This window comes from Saccostrea cucullata, unplaced genomic scaffold (genome assembly GCF_032062105.1).
Source record: "Saccostrea cucullata isolate Sc308-1 unplaced genomic scaffold, CSIRO_AGI_Scuc_v1 ctg190, whole genome shotgun sequence".
In the NCBI taxonomy this organism is placed as follows: Eukaryota; Metazoa; Mollusca; class Bivalvia; order Ostreida; family Ostreidae; genus Saccostrea; species Saccostrea cuccullata.
Window position 1 is genome coordinate 377,404 of NW_026931523.1, and position 26,995 is coordinate 404,398.

Here is a 26,995-nt window from a genome sequence, read left to right on the forward strand (position 1 = left end):
AACAACAAAAACGAATAAACAAAATATAGACTTCCTAGTCGTTAAAAAAGACCTCTTTTGAAGAATCTGAATTTATTTGTTTTTTCTCGTAAAAAAATCTATTTTTTTTTCAAGTCAATGTATAAGAATTTTGAAATTGTTCATAATATAAAATATTTGAAGATAAATATTTAGAAAAATTGATAGATTTCAACCAGAATATTGAAGTATTTCAGGATTTCTGACTCTCTTTTATAATTTCTGATATGAAAGCGAACGTTAAACGTAGAAAACAAATAAAATGGAAATTAACAAAATCGTTAAAATGTATTATACCCAAAAATATGGACCCAACAAAACATTTATAGCTGGTACACCGAATAGTTACTATTCAACAGCCACTGATGTCCATATTGATATACATATATTTCCATTCGTTGTGTTTTTCTAGTAAGCGTACTGTGAAATTGATTTGAAAGACATTTTCCTGTACATTCACGCGTAGAAATATACACGGAGAAACGTGCGCAACCGTGACGTCACAATGAGACTGCAGCGACGTTAGTAAAATGCAATAATATAGAACAGCGAGAAATTCAAATATTGAGTATATTTTAGTTGCCTCCAAACAGGTTAAATGTCAATATCAGGAATGTTTTTTACTACCTCGCTTCATGAAATATGCCTACGTTACACGTTTGTGTGATTCACACACTAATAACTCACACAAAACTGAAAAAAACATTCCTTAAATATTTACATCTTCATCAGTGCATGAACAACACTTTGCTTACGTGTATAGTTTTCTTGAAACATAACCAGCATAGGGCAGTTCATTAGTTAAAGAGTTTCTGTAAATTGTGCTTTATAAATAAAATTAATTGCATTACAACATGTACTGGTAACGATCCTCTAAAAACTAATGTCCAAATAACTTTATCTCACTTCTATTCTCAATGATCGTGTAGTGTAGGGCAGTGTTTTGAGAATTCCATCGGCATCGTAAGCAATTATTTTTTACTTGCTTGCATAGCCGAGTGGTCTAAAGCGCTGTTCCTGTACTGCTAGCTATAGGAGATAGATAATGTAACTCGAGAGTTCAACCCAGGGGTAGGGCGGAAGATGGTATCCTTATACAAGTGAATTTCTTTATGCTTTCTTAATTAATATTTCTTACTTACGGCAGCTATATAAGTTGAAGAGTTGTATGAAGAGTATATAAATCGACATCATTTTATAAGCTATTTATTGCATAATTAGCTTAACATGAAGTTTCATAATCTTAAAATCTAATGAAAATGCTATTGAGCTAGGTAAATAAGAAAATCAAATTTGCTGCATAACTTATGGAAAATACAATAAATCCGTTAAATGCTGTTATTGTTTTACAGGTATTAATATTACCCAGTATATCATTTTATTTTTATGCAAACACATCGACAACGTTTTCAATAACAGTGTTTTTTTCCCTTTTTATTTAGCTTTTTTTTCGCTTTATGAAGTCGGGATGTTTTTCCAGCGGTGTTTTTTCATTCTGATTTTTTTAATAGTGGTAAGTACTCTCTCTCTCTCTCTCTCTCTCTCTCTCTCTCTCTCTGTTACTCTCTCTCTCTCTCTCTCTTAAAAAAAGAACACGACGTTTATTTTCGATATCATAAAGAAAAGCGTGCAATATTATCTTAATGATATCTTTTTTCATATTACATGTATTTCACAGTGTATGATTTTATATTCTATTTTGAAGAAAACTATGGGTTCCGCGAGAAATTGCTCATGGTCCTTTAGAACATTGCATGTTGTCAGCTCTTGCCCATTTAAGACAGATGAAAAACTAATGGCAGAAAAGATTAAAAAATGTGAGGGATTGGCAAGCTTGCAAGATTGTTCTGGACCTTCATTGTTCAAGTATCACTGTGTTTTAAATGAAGATGGTGATGAATTTCTAGAAGTCTGTGCTCCAGAAGTTAAAATCGTTCTAGGTATATTTTCTGAAACATAGGTAAATTATTGCAAAACAAAGCATACGAGTCATGCATACGTCGGAATCAAGACAATAATTTTCCAGGCTTCACATTTACTTGCTAAAATGTCATAGATATCTCTGAATTATTTCATTTTTATTACTAATTTGATTTTATGATGTACGAAAATAGATGCAATATTAATATCCATATATGTATATTATTTTGCGTTTGTTCTGCACATTTATTTGTACATGTCTGCAAATTAAAAGAAATACATTTGAATTGTGAGTGTAAGCTATAAAGCAATTTAAAAAATAAATAAATAAAAATGTAAATTAACTAAATTGATTAAATGTAACAAATCATATTCTCATCCTTAACATGATAAGTATTCATATAGCAAGATAGCTTTTTATTGATAGGACACTGTGCAACATTCAGCATCAGTAATGGAAGAATAAAGCAACATTTTAACAGGACATGCAATAGAGGCACACACCCCTGCCCACTACAATATGTGTCTTCAGAATCATATAAATGTAAGTGCTTGCTTCTTAAATTTTTAAGTGAAAAAGTGCCTGACTGAAAATTGCTTAGTACATGTATTCGTTATGTCAGTTAAATTGTACAGCACACAATCAATCAATCAAATAAATGGTAAAAGATTAACATTAATTTGCAACTGTTGCATATATATATATATATATATATATATATATATATATATATATATATATATATATATATATATATATATATATATATATATATATATATATATATATATATATATATATATAAAGCACTAAAATGACCAACGACACAAACAATTATTTTCCAGGCTTCACATTTACTTGCTAAAATGTCATAGATATCTCTGAATTATTTCATTTTTATCTGTTTTCGTCCGTTGTCATATGTTGATCGTAAACTTTTGAACTTTTTTAGCTTTTTCTCTGAACCCACTGAACCAATTTAAATTCAATTTGATATACAGTATCTATGGGTACAGCGAAACCGAATTTTTGAATTTCATAGTACCTGTACCCCTTGGGACTGAGAGGTGTGGATAAAACTACCAAAATAATTACGATCTTTAAAAATCTTCTTCTTCAGTCAGGGACATCAAGAAGTCAAACTGTTGGCATAATTGCAATAAGCAGAGAACCCTCTACCAAAATTCTGAAATTCATAGCCCGAAGGTTTTAGGGTGGAGTTGTATAGATCATATAGTTAAAGAACATTTTTTTTGAAAATCTCCTCTGATATTGGATATAAAACAAGCTTATGAAGTGCATAGTTATGGTGACTAAGAGTGCCTCTTCGAAATTTGTTAATTTCATCGCCCCTGTTTCAAGGGTTCTGGTGTTGTAGTGCGGGGCTCTATTGATTATATCGTGAAAATACAATAATTCTTTGAAAGTCTTCTTTGCTTCTAGGTATTAAACAAAATAATTAAGTACAGGTATATAGTTATGATGAGTAAGAGTGCCTCTTCCAAATTTGTGAATTTTATGTCCCCTGGTTCGGGATTGTCGTGTTAGGGCGGGGCAGTATTATAAATATTGTAAATATATCGCTTCTTTGAAAAATATTCTCGTCTGCTCCTGGGTATTTGATAATTTAACCACTATATAGTCATTTTGAACAAGGCTGCCTCTTCCAAAATTGTAAAATTTCATGGTCATGGATTCAATTGTTTTGATTGGACTCTAATGATTGTTAGTGAAAATGCATTTTGTAAAAAAAAAAACATCTTGTATGTTCTGGGGTATCAAACCAATGAACTACGTACATAGCTATGATGAGGATGGATACCTCTTTACCAAAAATGTGAATTCTATGGCCCCTAGGTGACAGGGTGGGGCTCTAATAATGATATTATGAAAATACATCAATTCTTTGAAAACCTTTTTCTTTGCTCCTGGGTGCCAATGATCTAAGTATATATATCTATGATGAAGATTGGTGCATTTAGCAAAATGCTTAATTTCAGGGCCCTTGGGTCAGATCTAAAGGTACTTAGGGGTTACATAGTCTAAAGATAAATTAATGCTTTGGAATCTGCTCTTTGGTTTAAATCAAACATTTATAATGAAATAAAATTTATGAAAAAAAAAAAAGAATTTTCAAAATTCTAAGAATTTTTGTCCCCAGGGTCCGTGGTTCGTGTTGGATGAGGTGCATAAATGGTTATAAAATAGAAATGCGTTTTCTCGTTATTTCTCTGTTCTACCTCTGGTTATTAAGTAACCAGAGGTTGCCTGCTAAGTGTATAATTGTGATAAGCAATGGTGCCTTTTTCACATTTTTGAATTTCATGGTCTCTGATTTAAAACACGAACCAGAGTTGTTACATGATACTCGGGTGACCTATAAGGCCCTTAGGCCTCTTGGTGCTAAAGAGTTTGAACAATAAATAAATTACATCTAAATTAAATAACTTCGATATAATAGTATGATTAGCATTCATTCTTGTGCTTTCATGAGTAACATGGTGATTCCATATGAAGAAACAAAACGTTGACAGTGTATCTACAATAATATAATAATAATAAAAATTTCTGTACAACCCTCAGTATAAAAATCTTATGTTTACAATTTTTTGAAATTACTTAACATAGTTGTCAATAATTATTTCATGTAAATTCATAACTCTTTATACCATACATCCCATTATAAATAATGTCATAAAAATTAGAGACAAAGTTTTCATATATAATAAACTGACATATTACCTATGCAAGGGGCATATGCTGACTGACGTTTTTCATACCAATTGTTAGTCCATTATTTATACACTGATTTGACCACGGATTTTTTTCCGTTATATCCTGATTATGACAACGAGCATACGGCGGGTGTGACCGGTCAGCAGGGGATGCTCACTCCTCCATGGCACCTGATCCCACCTCTGATGTTTCGGGGGTCCGTGTTTGCTCTGCTCTTATTTTGTATATTTGTTTAATGGACGTTGAGATTGAATACTGTTCATTATTTCCATATCCTTCTTACAGCATATGGTTAGATGATCTGGTTTATTAATGCATCTATTTAAGAATAAAAATACACAACTATAGATATTTTAATTAATTAAAATAAAAAAAACTATTTAAAATCAAAAATATATTTAAATTAAGTTTGAAATACTTCTTCATGCATGCTTATAATATTTGCTTACTTATTTGTTACATACATAATGCTTATAACAATTATAAATGACAAATTTTAACAAAATTCTACTTAAATTCACTCTGATACTTTTCCGCCAAAAATGGCTAGGAAAGCACAATAAATGGCCAGCATGCAACAGAGTGTCCCATGTGACATCACCAAAAATACTCACAATTATTTCCAAGCTTAAATTCTTCCAAAATCTAATAATACTATTAATAAGAACTTAAATAAACTATTTCAGTTAATACCAAAATTGTAAATCCGATACACTTTCCAGTATTATGTAAAATGATACAATGTTAACAAACCAAGCTGGTCTAGTGGTAACATTCCAAAGCACGTATCAAACCCCCCCCCCCCCCACTTCAACTCCCCAAAAATCCAACACTTCATTTTTTATATAAACAAATAAATTTGTTAGCATATTTTTTCTCCCTCTTACATATGTACTAAATTTTATTCTTTATATACTGAAAGGAAAAAGAAACGCAAAAGAACGTCATATGCGATTTTTTTTATGTTGATGATAACTTTGTGATTACTTTTCATAGTGTCATACGATGCATTAGTGTTATCGACATCTTTTTGCATTTTTGCAGTCTGTATAAATTTCTTGGTATGTATGACGCAAGTTACATTGAGTCTAGTAATTGGATTGAATAAGAATTTGAAAATGCAACATGTTGCTGTGCTGAGTTTTTTTTTCTAATTTTCAATACAAAAAAGTTTTTTTCAGTTGTCAGAGAATAACTTTAAGGTATCCGATCCATATTAGCCTCAGATTCAATGGAATTGAATGCATAACAGATATGTATGGGCTGAATAATCAGTGTAGTTAGAACAAATTTTCATCTTCAAGTATAAAAAAGCAAGAGTAGGACATGTCCTAATTTATGACCTTTTCCTGCCTTTGACGAGTTATTTCCCTGTGATTATACTCAATAAAAATCAATTTTTAAAAAAAATTGATAAGTAAACAAATTATTTCTAATAGTTTTTCTATTCCCACTGATCGAATACATCTTTCCACCAGAGAATTTTTTGATATTTGAAGTATTTATTTTTTTATCTTAAAAAACTTACTTTCTTCCATAGACTTCAATGCAATCTTCAATAATTAATTTCTGCTTAGGAAATAAAATTTTTGAAAATATTTCTTGGTAAATCCCTTTCTACTCTAAAATGCTGTAAAATAATATCAGGATATTTTACAAACAATTGATATTTAAGGTAACAAATTTTGATCCTAATATTGGTCGGATTCCCTAAAGGTTTCCAACTAACCATGACGGTGACATTGGCATGTAACAACGTCACATCAAGATAAATCTTTTCATCATGGCATCTCGTTTATTGTCAAGGCATTTTCATTGAAACCGATAATTATACAGCAGACAATCATACCAATTTTTTTACCATAAAATTGACAGAAACTCTCTCCTCTGATTTGGTCCTTGAGTTTGGCACTATACGTTAATTTTACTTTCACACGCACACGTACGCGTCGTATGCGTAATGTTTTAGCATGTTCAAATTGGGAAAATGTAGCTGGTATTGAAAGAGGTTTTTTGACAGACATTCATGTGTACCAAACCAGCTGGATTCTGTACATTGTATCCTAAATCGAAATTCGTGGGTTTCATTGGGCGGGGGATTTGTTGGCTTTGGAATTATACAGCTACTCTCAGCCATTAAGACTACCGTCGGAAGGGTGAGGTTATAATCCTATGAGAAAGATAAATTCTCTGGTGAACTCAATGCACAGGAAAATCAAGTCTGATTATGATTTGCAAGGGAGATTATCAGAATTTTTATTTTTATTTTTGGGGAATATTGACATATCAATTTCAATATCTCAGTTATTATCAGTCAAAGTCACACAAGAATTTGGTAACTTGTTGATTACAGATGAATTAAAATGTATGATAACAATACAGAAAAAAATATTCAAAATAAAAGTTTTAATTTAATTCAAATGTTAAAGATGCGTTTCTTTTCCTTTTCAGTATATCTAAATTTGTAATATAAGTTCAAAAAAATTTATAAGAAGTGTCAAAGTGAAAAAATATAGAACAGAATCAAAGGAACGCAAAACCTGTACACGAGTGCTCTTTCTTTGTGTTCAGCAAATTGGATACATCCTTTAAATATTAACATAATTTAAACAAAATAGAGCTTGAATCCATTGTAGAAACGCGGTTTGAAAAAAAAAAGAATTGCACTTCGGAAATGCTTTGCAAATTGCTGAAATAAATTTCAAAGTGCGTTAAGAGTGTACATCAATATTTTTACCATGGAAAGGGAATTCGAAAAATATATATATGAAACAAGAATTATGGACTTTCATTTGAGTTAAAGACAACATCATTTTGTAATTTTTTTTTTAATTGATGAATTGATCAACCTTCATCGGGAACGAGACATGTAGTCAGCCAAACTTTCTTCTTTCCTGCGCAATACTACAAATATAATTGTAGATGTATTTTCATTATAAGTTTGACATTGATAAATTTTTCTCTCAATACATTTGAGTAAAAAATAAATGAGATTAAAAAAATTTGAAAAACACATATACCTATACTTTATTATATTATACAGGAGAGTGGAAACATCGCAGATCTAAGCAACAATATAGCCAGCTAACTAGACTTTAAAATGCAATACAAAAAATTATAGAAAATGCATAAGTATTTTTTTCATACCTCTTTATAATAGTCAAATATTTTTTTAATGGCATGATATCATGCCGCTTTAAACTCTTTTTTCATAATTGTGCCAAATAACAGTACATCAGTACTGGTAAAAGTCAATTTGTGTTGCATTCTGTGTCCAAATGTTATGAAAAAAATCACTTGAATCAGTGTATACAATCCGGGTTCTCTAAGGAGTTCCTTTAAGAAATCGTAGTTATAAGCAGCGTTCGCTTCTTTTTATCTACTTCCGTAACACAATTACAAATTTGCTAATATATAAAAATTCTAATATAAAATACTTATTCTATTATGCAAAATTTCCAATTAAAATTGTTCATCCACACAAAACATACATGATCATACAAGCAAATTGGAAGACTTGGTATTCTCCGCTCTCGATGTCATAGTGAATGGATGTCATTATGTAAGATCAATTATGCTATACATGTGTACGATATTTCATATATCATTCAAAAGATATCAACAAAGGGTTTTTTTTGAAAATTTAGATAAATATGAAGGTCGAGGTTTCTTTTCGTCACATGTAATGCAAATGTCGAATATGAAAACCCTATTTTTTGTTAATCAAAAGTTACAAAGAAAAGTAACTTTCTGGAAAGTTTATATACTTCAAGATTAAGGTCGCAGGATCAAAAGTCATGATGCATTCATAAAAGTCTTAATACAGGAATTTTACATATGCAATATGAAAGCTCCATTTTTTGTTTCTCAAAGGTTATGAGCAGTTCAAAAGAATTACATGTTTTCATAGTATGTCAAATTTTAAGGTCAAGGTCACAGGATAAAAAAATAAAGCATATCTATTAAATTCTAATTACGGAAAATGTACATGTGAAATATGAAAATTTTATCTCATCACATTCAAATTTTAAGGCTGGCACGAGAAAAATCTCTCCTTGTTCAAAGGCTTTGAGTGCCGAGTATAGAACAAAATTTGCAGCTCTCCACCGGCAGGTGATGGCGTCTCCATATGAGTGGAAAATTATCGAGAGGGACGTAAAATATATACAATCAATCACCAATATTTATTAAGAACAATTGTAAAGTTTCGGTGCCAATATTTCAGACATACAGACGGACAGACTAACAGACAAATTAGATTAGATATGGCTTTAGCAAAAACGGTAATTCATTAAGCAGGATAGTCAAAATTAAGGTTATTTTTAAAAATCGAAATGGCAAATATCAGTGCTTTCTATATTGATTTTTTCCAGTTTGGTCTCTCTCTCTCTCTCTCTTTAAGCCCAATGATTTAGGGCTGCATGTGAAAAGCCTTGCATTATCTTTTTTGTGTTGCCCAAGAAAAATAACTTTTTAAAATACGTAATATTTTAAATACGCAATCTAAAGTATACCAATTTATGGACAAGCCATTGCAATGTCGTGTATTGTTTTTTTATCTATTATTTTAAACATTCTCTCAAGTTGTAGTCAGCCGACCAACACGTCTTATTATATTGATGACTTGACTAGACATTTAAACTATGAATGAGTCCATCGAGATTGCTACAAATTATGTGCCAATTATTCCATTATCTTTAATAAATTAGTTATATTCACGAAGTACATTAGGTGTATTGTGTTTGATTAAAAATTGGTGGATTTTTAAGCCTATACGTTGTTAGTCATTTCATCCACTGACATTCTCTCTATCGAAGTCTCGACTCTCTGATAACTGCTATAATTATAGTTATTTGCTTCAGATTTTTTTAATATATATTTTACTATATTGTATACATCCAAATACATAATTTTGCAATCTATAAATCCATGGTATTTGCGTTTAATAAAGCTCTTACTATTGTTTATTTCATATTTCTTATGACCTATTCTTTCTATTTAATTAAAGATCCCACATGTTATGGATTTCCTGACAATTATACTATATACGAAGCGACAACTGAGACAATCAACATCGATGCATGTTCAGAGGAAAAAAGAAATCAATTGATGTTAGTGATTTTTTTATCATTATTAATCTTGTGTTATAAGCATATTTTAATTAACTTTTATCAAAGCATTAAGTTTGATTAAAAAGAGAGAAAATTGTATGTTGTTTTAGACTGATATTGAATAATTTTGTTTTTTTTTAGAATTAGTTTGACATTTCTGTTGGTGTCATGTATATATATAAGCACCTTGCCACTCATTTTAAGCCGCAATTGTCGTCGTTCATGTTTAAAACACTGTCCTGGTAAGTATGTTTGAAATATATTTAATGATTAATGAATACCGAGACTGTGCTCTGAAGATAAGGCCACATACACTAAATAATGTTAATTATACAACGTCTTTTTTATCTTTATAGTATATGATACTAATATCAGTTTTTTTAATTTTAATAAACATAATTATTACTTAAATTTCTGGGATATTTCAAAGAACAATACAGTCATGGATTTGTATCATGGGAGACTTGAACTTTGTTAGTTATCATACATACATTATACGTTTCACGTATTTGCAATCATTAAAATTGTAAAGAAAATAATATGAATATTATGCTTTTTTATTCTGTTCTTGGCCTAGCTTTAGGTAATGACCTTTCAGAATCTCTCGAAAGCTTCGACATACATTAAGGTTAATAAAATTACAAAGACGGATTTTCAATGTAGTAGATTTCTATTCAATAGGTTCTAGAAGGGAAACATTTTAAGATATATATTAATATATAAACAGCATATTAATATGCTGTTTATGGACTCTTATCCGAGCTCTCAGAGTAGTACTAGTTTCTCCGATGTAAAATTCGTTACAACCCGGGCATGTTATGACATAAATTAAGTTCTTAGTTTCACAGGACATGTCGGCATTTAAAGTGAAAATTCGGCCCCGGAAGTTGTATCTGGTTCCCTCCAAAATATAGTCGCAGGTACCGCATTTTGGGTCATTGCATTTAGTTACGGAACAATTCTTTTCCTTGAAACTGGATGTGCACAGAATTCTTTTTAAATTTTTAGCCTGGCGTTTGCTATTTATAAATTGAACATTTCGGTAAATTGCGTTTGTGTTCTCATTCTCCTTTAGTATCTGGTTTAATTGTTTTACCACTGGTGTTAGGTTTTGATTTCGTGGATTGTGGGTATGAACAAATGGTATAATTTGTTTTTAGCTAAGAACTTAATTTATGTCATAACATGCCCGGGTTGTAACGAATTTTACATCGGAGAAATTAGTACTACTCTGAGAGCTCGGATAAGAGTCCATAAACAGCATATTAATAACCCGCAATACAGAGAAATTAAGCTTAGTGAACATTTAGATATATGCGGGAAGAGACAATTTACCGTTTTCCCGTTCTATAAGATGTCCGGAAACCAAATCCAACGAAGAGAAAAAGAAAAACACTTTATTACTACTTTAAAACCAAAATTAAATAGCATTGTTTGACTTTCCCGTAATAACTGCTGGGAGAATTACGTCATAGAAACTGTATTACGTTCCGCTAATTATGACGTCATAGAAGGCGTTACTATGTGACAGTTAAAAAACTTGATTGTAAAGCATCTGAAGATTTTTTAAATGAAAGCGCCAATGCTTTACTTTGTTGTCTTCGTGTTTTCTTTTTAATTATTTTCACTATATATATATATCTACCTGCGACTATATTTTGGAGGGAACCAGATACAACTTCCGGGGCCGAATTTTCACTTTAAATGCCGACATGTCCTGTGAAACTAAGATTCACTATATATATATATATATTTATATATATATAAAGATTTTATTTAATTTGGACTGCAGCATTCTGTTTTTATTTATTTAAGTATATATATATATATATATATATATATATATATATATATATATATATATATATATATATATATATATATATATATAATTAAAAAGTAAATAATAAAAATAAATGAAATAATTTTTTTTCAAACTGCTTTAAGTTTATCTTACCGAAAAAGAAGGATTCTAAAGGTGTGACAGATGTACAGGTCAACATTATCAGCGGACATTTGTTGTTTTGACAAGTTGTGTTGTTTAAAATATATTTGAGATTGATAACTGCTAGGCAGCACCACTTTTTAACTGATATCATGAAAAGTTTCCATAATTGAGAGACTTAATACTTAATTAATTTTATTTCAATTTTTTTAATGTATCTTTTTAGAACGCTTCGGCTGGTTTCTATATAGATCTCGCAAAAGAAAAGAAAAGAACCCTAGTATAGAATCATTAAGTAGCATCCCCTTACAAGAAATGAAAGGTACATGTATATTTTTTTGTTCAGTAAAGGCAAAAATGAAAAGGATATTTTACAGATGTTCATCAATTTATGAATATGACAAATAATATTTTTTCAACAAAACAGGAAAATCCAAAACATCAGAGGTGGGATCCGGAAAAATATCCGTCATTTCAGTGTATATGAATAATGGACCAACAATGAGTTAGACTCAATGAAAAATTGTAATTGCTGACAAAGACATTGTTTTGACTATAGAACTTGCAAAATGATGATTTTAAAGGAAACGACTGATATTCTTGTTTCATCAACTTGTTTATCAATAATTAACCTTGGTTAAGAAATTCTTAATAGCTAGAGCATGTTCTTTCGTATCAAATCAACTGAGAGATAAAACCCTAAGAATACAAGATGAAATAAATTAAATTTAATTTCATAATGAAGTATGAGAACATTTTTATTAAAGGCTTTACGACGGCAACTGGATAGACAAATTATTTATATATTTATATTACAGATTGTGAGGAAAAAAAAGACATAAGGTCAATGAAAGAAATGAAAAGTGGTATGAATATATCATCAAACAAATTTTCACAGTTTTAAAGCAATTCATTTAAATAAATGACATTTAACGTAATTGTGGTTATGTATCTATTGCAGACTACAGAAGAAAAATAGAAATAGTGGATAAAATTTTATCAGGTAAAAATCTTTCAATTATCATTTCTCAGTTTTAACGGATCTGGGACCTGTTTTGCAAAACGAATTACGACTAAAAACAAATCCTTTAAATGATCGTTAAATTTTAAAAATTATTGACTGACTTTGACTTTGCTAGTGTAAAAATATCTTGAATTACTCCTTTTACAAAGATTTAAATAATTTTCAAACTTATTCAAAATAGAAAGTTATGAACAAAATAATTTTTTCTTCATTGTTAGTAACTTTGTAAATCAGGCCCCTAACTCTTATCGTTTGCTATTTTATATCCATTGCAGACCTTACAACAGAAAAAGACACAAGTGGTGAAAACGTCAAAGGTAATAGAGAAATCTTTCAATTGTTCTCTTTCCAATAAAATTTACTGATATATAACGTTATGTTACATATGTATGTATTAATTACAGATTATAAGACTGAAAAAGACATTTCAACATTGGAAGAAAAATTTAAAGGTAAAAACATATCAAACTCCCTTTCACAGTTTGCTAACATTTCGCTAAGGATGTATGCTTATAAAGAAATTCAATTTCATTTCTGTCTGAATGTTTGTTTTATTAAAAAAAAAGGTTTTAAAAATAAGTGCGTGAGAGAGAAGGTTGAGCTCATTCAAGCCAAATGATTGAATCAATGCATCTACATGACATTGTATGTATAATTTAATTTCGCCATTAGGTCTAGGTGCTGCAGATTTAAATTTGTTAATCAGAGGAAAAATAGGTCAAGGACACTTTCGCGGACCTTTATTTTAGCGATTTAGGTCCCCATCCTCAAGGCCCTGTAAAGTGCTTCTACTACCTACCCCAGCATATCTGAGTTGTGATTTTACTCAAATACTAAAGTCACTTTTTTCCAAAATTTTACAATTATAACTTTAACAATTACTGGAGCTATGAGATCAAACATTCCTGGAGAGCTGGCCCCGGGTCTCCGCAAAAAGCACTAAAAGTTTGGTCGGGAGGAATAAAAATATCTACTCTGTAGACATGGAACTTTCTCCGACATGGAATCTTCAAACGAAATTGCGATTTTGCTTGTATATTTGATAGTCTTGCAAGTAAGTGTATGTTCTTGGTATCAAATTGTATGTCTTGACCAGGGAAACAAAATGTAGTACTGCACCTCCCATCATACACAGAAATATGTTACATTGAGATATGGAACCATCACATACGCGATTTTCAAATGAAAAAATCAAAATGTTACCGAGGGACCCCCAATGGCAAGAGGTCGTCGACACTGAGTCATTGCGGCGTTCTAAAACTTTTACAATCCCGGTGACACCGCATGGAAATTGTTAAAATTTCTCTAAATTTTTCACAATGTGAAGATGTAACGGCGTCCCTACGGCAACCGACGCGTTTCTACGGCGATCTCACGGTATGCAACTGCATTTCCAAGGAGATCTCATTGCGACTGACTGCACTGTTTTCACGGCGTGTAAGGAGTTTAAAATTTCACCTCGCGTTCACGGCATTCTCACAGCACCTGCTGCGTTCACATCACGTTCACAATGCGTTTTTCACCCTTGGATATATTCAGATGGAATGTAAAACATTTTTGTTTAGTTTCAAGTCACATGATGTAAAGACTTCTGTTCATGCAAAGAAAAATAATTCTTAATTAATCAAGCAAAAAAAAACTCCTTATCTCTATTATGACGTAACGTCAAAAGACGCGACTAAAGTCAACAAGGTAAACGCGACGTGAAAAGGCCCCCTCGGAAGAAACTCTTTCCAGCAGAACAAGGGATTTTATGATCAGAGAAATTCTTGGGTGTGGTTTGATGTAGTTTATTATTTTAGAAGTCTCCGTCAAGTGCCTGTGTGAACTTTCCTTTTCATAATTAAGTGCATATTTTTTTAAATATGTCCATTGATGGTTAAAAAATATTCCCGTAAGGATGTTTTTAAAATGGTTTTTAAAATGAACTATGTTTGTCCTCTCCCTAATCGGGTCAAATAAAAGCGTCGGTAGATACGTCGAAATGTTTTTGTCGAAAATTTTCAATGTTGAATAAGATTGAAGGCATTTCTGAAAATAAAAAAAAAGTTGTTGATTGGATGAGATAATTCTGGAATGTATAATTTGGACTTTTTAAAAATATTTAAGTTGGTTCATCTTATAAGGTCAAACAAAAAAGTTCTTAAAGATATTTTATTTTTTATTTAATGTCCATCTGTTTCATCGTGATGCATGAGCAAGAAAAATTAAACAGGAGCATTTACACGATTAAACTAAAAAAAAAATAGTGATTTTGCGAAAATTGACCTGAATTACTTCTTTCTTATTTAGTGAATGGGTTTAATAGCTACCCCAGTTATAGTATTATACGTATAAATACATTTCAAATGCATATTGAACTGAAATGGAGAGTTAACGCTGCGGTTTAAAATTAAAAAAAAACGTATCCAAAAAAACTATTCCAACCCAGTATATTTCCATTTCCAATTGTTTTCTCTATGATAAACACTACAAAAGTGAATCTTGCTAATTTTATGGTAATACCCTGTGGTATGTATATTTCTGTATTACTGAAAGGTCAGGCCAGGGGGCCATAAAACTTAGACGAGCTCACTTTTGATCTCAGTCTCAATTTTTCTAAAGAAATATAAAGTGGAAAAGTGAGACTGAGAGACAAAAGTGAGTTTTATGGCCCCCAGGCCAGGTGTCAACCTGCATGTATATCACTGGCGTATTAATATACTTAAGAAAAAAAGATGTTTTGTTTAATTGTTTACAAAGTAATTTGATATGATATATCTTTTTAACAAACAAAATGAATAATGAATTATCTACGGCTCGAAAGCTTACAACTTATTTTTTTTAAATAACAAAAGTTATAAATTAAGATTGTAAATGTTATATTTTTCTTGTTTAGTTCAAGTAATTAATTAAACGTGAATGTCCATACTCCATAGCCGACACACAGCCCCCGGCATCACGTTGCGGAATATCTTATCAATAAGCGAAATAGTCTTCAGAGATGAGGGCATTCTTGTTCCCGTATTAAAGCATTCGAAACTGAAAAATTTCAATAGTAAATTAAACTTGTGGTTAAAGAAATGTTATGGTATCCAATATGATTAGATTAAAAAAAAAACTGTCGCACTCTTTAAAATATTATGTATTTAAAACGTAAACTATGACAAAACTTTCTTTTAATTATGTGTATTGTATAGTATTTTAATGCCTCCCCACGGGGGAGGTGGGAGGGGCAGGGCGGGGCGGGGCGGGCCGGGGGGAGGGATCTCAATCTTTTTAAAATATACATGTACTACTACTTTGATAGTGTAACGGGACCAATTAAGTGTCTCTGATTAATTGGAATTAAACACAAGGGCTCTGGTTTGCCAGTCAACTGCTTTACCGAATGAGCTTAGGGGGTAAACAAGTTTGGCTTTCCAGAAAGCCTTAAATGTCATCTCTTTGGCTCCATCTGTGTCAAAGAATAAACAGTGGAATGTAACATTTTTCTATTAAAGATAGAATATTTTTATTATTATTGTTGGGGGAATGGTAATTAGATATTGAACAGGAAAAGGGGTATAGCTTTCAAACTCCAAAATCGTATGTTGTAGATGGGAAGGAAAGGTTTAAAGTTTTTGATTTTTTCTGAAAAACCATTTATTTGGAGAAGACATTACTATACTAAAAGAAAAAGTATGGATAAGGGAGATGACTTGCAGTGAACATACATTTACAACAGTGAAAGTTTAAAGGGCCGGTCTGGGACTCAGATTTGAAGAAAATATATTTTTCTGAAATTTTCTAAATAATATCACGACTCGTGATTAAGCATTTCACACTGAACTATATATAAATCGTGTTTAGAAAACTCTTTTATATGGAAAATCCTAAAACTACTAATTTTGGGACACGTTTGATTGAAACGTATTCTCATACTTTAGTATGTGAAAGGATTATAATCTTCATATAGGCATGTATCTAACTTTGGAATAATTACATTTTTAAAAGAAAATTTGGATGTCAATTTAAAATACGTTAAACATAAAGGAAAGAATGAATTGGCCATTCATTTCATACCTTCGTACTATTCAGATAGAATCAATGAGCAATTCATATTTTCTGAGAATTTTTTTAAAAATCACATAATATTATTATAACTAAAAGAATTTTAGATGCATTTGTATTTGTTAATTTATTTAAAAACACACTCAAGATAGTAACAACAGCTGACCAAGTTCCACTTAGCGCAATACGATAGTAAAATTTAAAAGGTATTACTAGTAGCTTAAATTAAGCATTCAAGAATTATTTGGAAAAAATCCCAATTTGCCAACCCTGAATTACTGTTTTGGGAATATACTTTAATTTTGGCTTCATTTCAATAAAATATAAAAGGTGATTTGATTACTTTTTGCTATTAATACAATTGAAAATTGTATAAAAAATGATTGCAAGTTCTTTTATTATACCGGGGTATATGATTAAAAAGAAAACTGTAAACATTCAAGAAAATACTCGATCATAATCTATGTGAGTTTTCTTCCAATGCTCGTAGTTTTTCAAATATATTCTTGTCTCTTCTTATCCCCATACATGTATTTTTTGTGGAAAAATGGCAATAAATTATAGAATGACAACCATAAAAAGTTTTCGACATCAATTCATAGGAGTTTATAGTACTAAATGTAAATTATTAACTTTGATGTTGTTTTTCTGTTAATTCTTGGATCCACGCCTCAGCAGATCATTTGTGATTCAACGTGCTGACCTAGTTAGAATATTCCATCTGGTAGTCAGACCATAGATCATTTACGCAGTAGCCTACATGTAAACATGTAGGTGATTAAATAAGTACATATATTTTGAACACCATGCAAACAACCAGCAGGCGATATTGTGTGTCTGGCCCTCTGTGATTCCTGTGCAGCCCTTCTCTTTTTCAATGTTTGGATCGCTCATTGTTTACCGCTCTATATTTAGAAAATCGCATCATCATCAAAGTGACCACTCGGTGCTCCTCGGATAGTTCTTGCCCCGCACGAGCGTAATCATCCGAGGCTTACCGATTTTTAATGGCTGCTTACACTGGGACCTCACATCCGGAAATCAAACTTAATGTGTCATCTCTCGTGAGAGATGACAAACAGTAGCCCAAGCCATAATACGAAGCCGTGTTGATATCGTTTGTACTACCACAATTTTTTTTTCATCTAAATGTTGCTTATTTCCTTTAACTGCTGTGCAGTGATGTAGATTTCAGCCATTTTATTGCATAAAAAGTCATAAATTAGAAGAACTTCCAGAAGAAGAGAAGATTTTTGATTTTGATTTGAGTTTTGTTTTTCCCCTTGTCAATCATTTCTTTAACCTCCCACCCCCCTCTTCGTTTTTCAAAGATATAGTTAGAATGTTTACTTTCTATTATTACGATGAAAGAATATTAATTGTGATATTTTTAAGGGAATTACATCAAAAGTTTAAAAATCTGAAAATCATTTCACTGTGTTATAGCTTCACGTTTTTTTACGATTTATGTTATGAAAATTCATGCAGTAACTACGCGTAAACTGTACGTCAACGAAAATATTCTGTCTTTATCATGCGATCTTTTATACATTTATGTACAGAAATATATGTCAATATATACATCAAATGAAAGAGAAAGAAAAACTCTTAGACTACCCGAATCAATAAAAAACTGAAAATGTCAAAATTCTTCGTTGATGGAGGTTTTTGCTAGGCGCATCACATTTAAATAGTGCTACATGTATGTCAATAATATTTTCATTATATAGATCCCTCCTTTTTTCAATTTTACCGATTCATATTTTCTTCAATTTCATTATGAATGTAAATCCGAAAAATTGCTACATTTTTTTTTTTAATATTCTACTGCAACTCTATTGCATCAACAGAACAATTTAAGATCTAGTGTAATTTTGGCATTCAAATTCTTACTTTAATGCTCAAAATGCAACAAATAATAGAATTACCCTAACAAAAAAAATACCATAGTTAACTATAGTTAACTATAGTTTACTATAGTTAACTATAGTACCAGAGTTAAAACTTTGGAACTTTGATTTACTATGGTGAAAACTTTGGAACGTTGATTTACTATGGTTAAAAATTTGGAACTTTGATTTACTGTGGTGAAAACTTTGGAAAGTTTGATTTACTATAGTAAAAATTTTGGAACTTTGATTTACTATAGTAAAAACTTTTGAACTTTGATTTACTATGGTGAAAACCTATTAACTTTGATTAAGTACTATAAAACCCGTGGAATTATGGTTTTGATTTTGTACATTTTATGAAATGTCAAGAATAAGATTTATTACAGCTTCAATGAACGATTTTAAACCCCGTATCGTCCGCTAAGAGAACAAAGTACAAGAATGAATTTTAATGAAGAAATAGTCCTTGCACCAATATATAAGCAATATTTATTATTATTTATGGAGAAAAAAATACTATAAGATAAAAAAAATCCGTCATTTAGAATCAAAATATTTGCTTTTTAACATCAGTCAATATGTTTTTCTACCTTTCAATGTAAATAATGCATTCAAATACATTACTTTGCATATTTGATTTGAGATAAACAACAAAAATCAGCCCAAACTAACCAATATAATCACCTTTAAAACAGGTAAATTATTAAAAATGATTATTAAAAACATGCAAAAACTTTAACACTTTGATATAAACATTGGAACTTTATTATAAACTTGATTTATAATGGGAAAAACTTTGGAACTTTGAATAAATATGGTATAAACTTTGGAACTTTATTTTACTATAGTATTAACTTTGGAACTTTGATTTACTGTGGTCAAAACTTTGGAACTCTAATTTACTATAGTAATAACTTTGGAACTATGATTTACTTTGGTCAAAACTTTGAAACTTTGATTTACTATTATAGTAAAACTTTGGAACTTTGATTTACTATTATAGTGAAAACTTTGGAACTTTGATTTACTTTGGAAAACTTTGGAACTTTGATTTACTATAGTATTAACTTTGGAACTTTGATTTACTGTGGTCAAAACTTTGGAACTTTAATTTACTATAGTAATTACTTTGGAACTTTGATTTACTATGGTCAAAACTTTGAAACTTTGATTTACTATTATAGTGAAAACTTTGGAACTTTGATTTACTATTATAGTGAAAACTTTGGAACTTTGATTTACTATTATAGTGAAAACTTTGGAACTTTGATTTACTTTGGAAAACTTTGGAACTTTGATTAACTATAGTGAAAACTTTGGAACTTTGATTTACTATAGTTAACTATAGTTTACTATAGTAATTTTGTTATGGTATTGCTGATCAAATATGAGTACATTGCTCTTGTTCTGACAACGCTCTAACAACGCCGTGAAAGTACATTATGATCGCAAACGGATGTTGTAAAAAACGCCACCGGATCGCAACGATCGCAGTGACAATTCCGTGTAGTCGCTGTGTTACCGCAGCAAAAAATAAAACAAGACAATTGATCGTACTACAAGCGCCGTAAAAGCGCGATAGAAACGAAGTGACACCTCCATGGACTCCGTGACGTCTCTGCGAGGTCACCGTGGAAGCGCAGTCTATTATCGTTCGTGCTGCGATCATGTGCGTCCTGACGGCGTTCGTGCGGAGCTCTTACTGCGTTGTTGGAGATCTCACCGCGATGCTACGGCTATCACACTACGTTTCTACTGCGCTTTTTTCAGACTGCGATCACACGGAGCGTACTTTGTGCATGCCCAAAGTGATCGCCGTCCCCTAGCATTCTGCGAGACCCTTCGCGATCCTACCGCATTCAGTGGAGATCTCTCTGCGTTGTGACGGCGCCGTAGGAGACCCTACTTTGATCACCTCGGCGTTTTGCATTTCTTACGAACGCCGTGCGATCGCCGTGAGGGCGCAGTTCCTGCGTGACAGGGGTTTTAGTAAAATGTACATGACTGTTCTGCACATTACAAAAATGGGAATAAACATATGTTTCATAATGCAACATAATAAACATATGCCCCCATCACAATAAAATCGGGTCACTGTTCCAAGTGTATGCTTTCTGTGGGTTATGCATGTAAGTATCAACAAATGACTCTGTAGAATTAAGCGAGGGGAGGTAATAACTAATACATAGACCTAGCAGCCTTGATGTTTGTTTACATGAAGTAAAATCAGGCCAGTTTGAAGTCAAGGGCACATGTATGAAATCTGGAATTCCATGAATCTGGAGGACTTGAAACGAGGGGATTGAATCGATACAGATGATTCAGTGTGACCCCATACCAAACCAGATTATACAGAATAAATTGTGTTCCTTTTTTTTATCTCAACCAATTATAATTAGAGACTAGAATACAAACATAATAAAATTAATAACAGATGACTTGAGCACTATTGATCTGGATGAGGAATAAACATAATATGCCCCAATCGGTTAATATTCCTGAAAATCACTTCAAAGTCAAGATCCAAAAAGAATAACAAAACAAATTTTGCTTCGAGGTTCCATTTCAACTCAAACATATATCAACAAGATGTCACATGTCTTATGTAACATTTAATGCATCTGATTTCCATTAACCCAGGAATCTAATCTGACAATCACTCAATCCATTTTAGGCACAGTAGGAGGCCATTCAAATTCGAAAGGAATGTCATTTGAATCCAATGACATCCAATTTACAAAACATGAGAATTTATTTTCCTATATACTGAAAGGATAAATAAACGCAGGGTAAACTTTTGAGGTGAATTAAATTTAGTTTTCTTAAAATATTTATTGGTTTTTTATCTACCTTTTAAATCCATCTTTCAAAAAGATATAATCCCGTGAGGATCCGGGTTAGAATAGGTCCTCAGTACCCCCTTGCTTGTCGTAAAAGGTGACTAAATGGGGTGGTCTTTGGGATGAAACCGTATAAACCGAGGCCCCGTGTCACAGCAGGTGTTGCACAATAAAGATCCCTCCCTGCTCAATGGCCCTGAGTGCCGAGTATAGGCCAAAATTTGCAGCCCTTCACCGGCAATGGTGACATCTCCATATCAGTGAAATATTCTGGAGAGGGACGTTAAACAGTATAGAATCAATCAAAAAGAAATAACCAAATTCTCATAAGATTTTGTCTAATTATTCATAAGTTATTGAAGCTCAAATAACGATACCCCCCAAAAGTGAAAATCGAAAACTCTCGAGCTCATTATCTTCAATTTCTATCTCGTGCATTTGTCAGGGCCTTTTTTCTCCTTTGCTTCGAATTTCATCAGAGTGTTTAATTTTCAAATCCTGGCTATATTTAGCATGGGTAACCACGCAAAAAATAAGTCAAGCGACGCGCGCATGCACCAGTGAGAGGAATACAACCGTAAGTTGACTGGCTAAAAAACCAAATTGCAGAATTTTTTCTCTTTCAAATTTCGCATGAATGTAATGATTAAAATCATCTACCCTATAAATGTCTGTTTTTGTGGTAGTAAGGTGGCGATTTAAGAGATGGCAGGACGAATAACCCGCTAATAACATTACTCTATTTCGCTACCATTATCGTCACGGTTGATTGAAAACCAATCCAGACCCTCTCTGACAACGGCTTAAACGTTTAATGGGGGAAATTTATAAGATACTGCATAGTAAACCGTTGTTGCCTTTTTCATTAATAAGGCAATTCGAAAACAAGACCCCATTGAACTTTCGTAAACTGTGCCAAGATGGCAATAAATTCATAATGTCTCTTAATATTAAAAAACATTGTGCATACCTCATATGCATCAAACAATGCAACATGATTTGTTGAAAAACTCGTCGTAATCAAATTGCACGTGTTTTGTGCTTTTTAGCGTTTTCCCTACGTGACGTCATAAATTTTATGGTTGAGTAGTTCTGAATACTGATGTTGATGCACAGCAACTCAATTTTCCTTCTGACCAATTTTCGTAATTTTCGGTCATGTGGTCAAATTTTTATCGAAAATTATGCTACCCTGCGTTTCTTTTTCCTTTCAGTATATATGAAAATTCTTGCCTTCTGACTGCTGTGTTTGGGGGATGGCAAAAACGGCCATTTCGACCCTAATTTTCATTTTCAAGTAGTGTTCTTATGCCCCCCCCCCCTCTAACACTTTTGGTGAAAAAAGAGGCATAGTGAAGCACTGCGTGACCAGAATTACAATTTTTAGATTTTGTTTGGTCAATTTTTGCCTCTCCTATGACATGACACTAATATACCATTATAATACATTGCTTTACAATATTTCACATTCAAGGAGAACAGTTATTGATTACATTAAACTTATTTGAGTAAACTGTCATTTATTTAAAAAAAAATAATAACTGAAATGTAATCATTTCAATATTTTATTCGAATTTAACAACAAGGTCTACATTGAAAAGGAAATCAATTTTTAAGTTGGAGTAGTTAAGCCAATAGTTATACGTATAGTACACTTATACACACCGTATATATGAAACAGCTGTGGTCTAAAAAATGCTCAAAACACTTTACTTAAAAAAATTCCATACCTCACTTTATAAGCAGTGTTAAGTCAGAAAAAAATCCATTTCATTGTCAAATATTACATTACATTATTACTTAATTAAGTTTTCATGTAAAAACCATCTGTGTATTGGTATTATTAGGGTTTCAGAAATTATATATTAAAAATCAAAATGTAATAAAAAAAATAAAACAAATGTGTCAAGCATCTTCAAAATTCAGGACAAATAGAGAAAAATCTGAAAAATAGGACTATTCGACATATATTTTACATGTAGCTAATTTATTAATGTTCCTTTGGTAGCATAAACTAATTGACCCTATAAAGAAACAAAGAAATGAAACAATATATAATCCCTAAAAATAGCAATAGACTTCGCATGAATGTTTAGAGTATTGTTTTTGATTTTCATTATCAAGGGAAAAGACGATGAATGTAACCTGATCTTTTCGTCTAACAAGATCAAATTAATTAGATTGATACAGTCACTTTATATTTAGTTTCTTCTTAAATACATGTTTCATTAATTTTTAAATCCAAGAAATATGAAAAGAATACCTCCTTAAAGAATTAGGATAAATATTATTTTAACATTACCTATTTCAAGTATCTATTTGAAACAGTTATCAAGATTGTAACGAAGTTTTGATGACAAATATATATTTCCTGCAAGCGTTTTTTTTAATTTTAATTTGTGTCATGTAAATTGAATATGCAAAATTTTAGCTTAAGTCAAGTCATAATATTTGCATGTGTTCTCATAATATATGTAGTAATTTGTTGTTGTTTTTTTATAATTTAATAACAATCTGTTATTTCCCGATCATGACAAGCAGCACACGGCGGGTGTGACCGGTCGGCAGGGGATGCTTACTCCTTCATGGCATCTGATCCCACTTCCGATGTTTTGGAGATCTGTGCTCGCTCTGCTCCTGTTTTGTGCTGTTAAATGGATTCTGATCTTGAATACTTTTCTCTATCTCCGTATGTTTCACTGTATAACAAAATTCCGTACCTGAATCAAACCGAACATTATTTTGGATTTATCTTTAAAATATAAGTTCCTTTAAATAACTATATATAAGCATTAGCCATTTTTTATTTTTAGTGACAATAAATTCAAAATTTTTGTCTCCATAAAAAAAGGCAACAGCTAGCTAAAATTATTATAAAGTTACTTTCAAATCTGTGGAAATCATTGACCAAACATTTCACAATCGAAATCTGAAAGCTAAACATAGAAACATATTTGGAAACAAAATTTTAAAAAAATGTTATTATTTTAATTTAAAAGTCACCTTAAAATATTATGTCATTGTAGCAATTCATTCATTAAAAAGTAAGCAAATTGCTTTATTTCAGAAATCAAAGAACTTAAAAAGGCTGCGTTCAGCAATCTGCATCTGCATAGGGAATTACATCCATTTCCGAAGCAGAAGTCTTCTCTCTGCATAAGAAACATAAGCAGCGTCAACCATATTTCTCATATTTCCGAAAGAACAATCTGGTTAAGTAACAGAAAACATGTCATGGAAATAGATCATAATGGATGTATATTACGATATTTTAAAATGGATGACGTTTCTGGAAGTGCATCTCATACAATTGATGGCGACGGAAAATTGTTCTTTATAAGGGACAACAAAGTGTACAAAGTACAATTTAAGGAGCCAGAAACTATATTTCTAGATCCCCCTCAGAAGGTTCTCAGTATTTACTACTCAAAAGTTAGAGATGAAATTATACTTGGGACTTATAATATGTTGGGCATTTCCATTCACTCAAAACTGACGAGATACAGCAAAGAAGGAATGGTAATTATTGAAATTGAGTCATACGAAGGCGAAAATTTATATGTATTACCAATGTTTATATCCGAGAATGTCAATGGAGATGTTTGCACTGCAGACTGTGGAACCTCCATAGTTACAGGAGTAAGTAGATTAGGAAATCTTCTTTTTAAGTATGACGGAAATCGTACACAGGTCGGTTTCTATCCAACGGGAGTTTGTTATGATGTTTATGGACACCTGATTGTTTGCAATCGTCACGATGCCAACCCGAGTATCCATGTTCTTAATTATCATGGACATTTCTTGACACTCATCTTAACAGATAAAGATGGAATAAAGGATCCATATGGGTTGTGTGTAAGTAAAGATGGAAGCCTTTATCTTGGGCAACACGATAGTAACACGGTTGCTATTTACCAATATCTCGATGGAAAGTAGTTTCTTCTTGTAGGTTTCATCTAGGAAAATACAAATCAGTTTTCGATTAACCTCTGCCTTTGCCTATTGACCCTCGCCTTTGCAAAAGCAAGGAAACATTATATAACATATTCGGGTTGAAGGCGGGGCTTACACTCTTATTGATTATGTAGTGAGAATGCATTAATCTTCAAAAAAATTTTCCCCTCTCTTCCTCGAAAATAAGGTGATTAATTAAGTACATAGTTATGATAAGGAAGGATGCTTATTCTCAAATTTCGGATTTCATGACCCAAGAGTACTGGTTTAAGAGTAAGGGATGTATTGATAATAAAGTGAACTTGCAGTTTTTTGTTTGTTTTTTTTTTTTGAAAATGTTGTTCTCTGTTCCTTGGTTTTAAATAAACTATGTACATACAAGAAGGGTGCCTCTTTGAAAATTGTAAATTTCATGGCCCCAGGAAAAGGAGTTCTGGTGTCAAGGCGGGATAATATTAATTATATCAAGGAACAGGTATTCTTCTCATCTGTTCCTGGTATCAAAATAACTAACATTCATAGTTATGCTGAGCATAGATCAATCTTCTAGAATTGTGAATTTAAATGATCGTGGGTCAGGACGGGAGGCTCTAATTATAAAATAGTTATTTGAAATCTGCTTCATTATATATGAATGATAATAAATGCAACATTTATGATGAACATTGGTACCTTTTTTTAAATTGTAAAATGTGTGGACCAAGGGTCAAGGTTTTTTTCGGGGGGGGGGGGGGTCTACTTATTCTGCTGAATATTACTCTGATTAGTTTAATTGCATTTTTTGTACCCCACTCTGTCTATGGGTATTATTAACCAAACTAATTATGATTATTCTTTAGTTATTATGAGCAATGACACCTCTTTCAAAATTGTAGTATCATAGATTCTAGTTTAAAACATGAACCAAATTAAATTGTTGGAAGTTTAACTTTGTCGCATGATGCTCAGGTGACCTATAAGGCTCATGGCCCTCTTGTAACTTATCGTATGAATTTCATTTAAATTTCAATTTTGATTTGTAATGTATATTTTTGTACAGTGTATTTGCATTGTTTTTTTTATTTGTATTTTACAATCTACGATTTATACTGTATGAATTTTAATTTGTTTTTATAACTAACCATTTGATTTTTACCTGAGCCAAAAGCTTAAGTGAGCTGCTCTGATTAAAAATGGTCTTTTGTCTTTCATAGTCGTTTTTGTCGTAGTCTCATAAATTTTTCACACTTCATCTTTTTCTCAAGAGCTACTGAGCAAATTTTAACTTGCCACAAAGTATTCTTTGGTGACGGGAATTTAAATTTCCTCCAAATGAAGGGTCATATCCTTTTGCAAGGGGAGATAATTATGAGTTAGTGAAAATTAATGGCAACTTTAAAAAAAAAATGATGAATTCATGAGGAAGTATCCTCAGGTAGTGTTGATCTTGGTTTGTTAAAAAATAAATGTATTTACTATTTATTCAAAAACTTCATGAAAGAATGGCATGATATTTTCAAATTATTATACCCAATGAGTGTTA

General features: G+C 31.6%; 1 protein-coding gene across 1 annotated transcript; it reads left to right on the plus strand.

Moving 5' to 3' along the window:
* Positions 1-1,449: 1,449 nt before the first annotated feature.
* On the plus strand, positions 1,450-25,558 carry LOC134232828 (uncharacterized). Its single transcript, XM_062714804.1, has 11 exons — positions 1,450-1,531; positions 1,724-1,958; positions 2,366-2,482; positions 9,684-9,786; positions 9,928-10,028; positions 11,958-12,053; positions 12,550-12,597; positions 12,693-12,734; positions 13,031-13,072; positions 13,160-13,207; positions 24,587-25,558. The coding sequence occupies exons 1-11, from the start codon at positions 1,487-1,489 to the stop codon at positions 25,453-25,455; spliced, it is 1,746 nt and encodes a 581-aa protein (XP_062570788.1). The 5' UTR covers positions 1,450-1,486; the 3' UTR covers positions 25,456-25,558.
* The last annotated feature ends 1,437 nt before the right edge of the window (positions 25,559-26,995 follow it).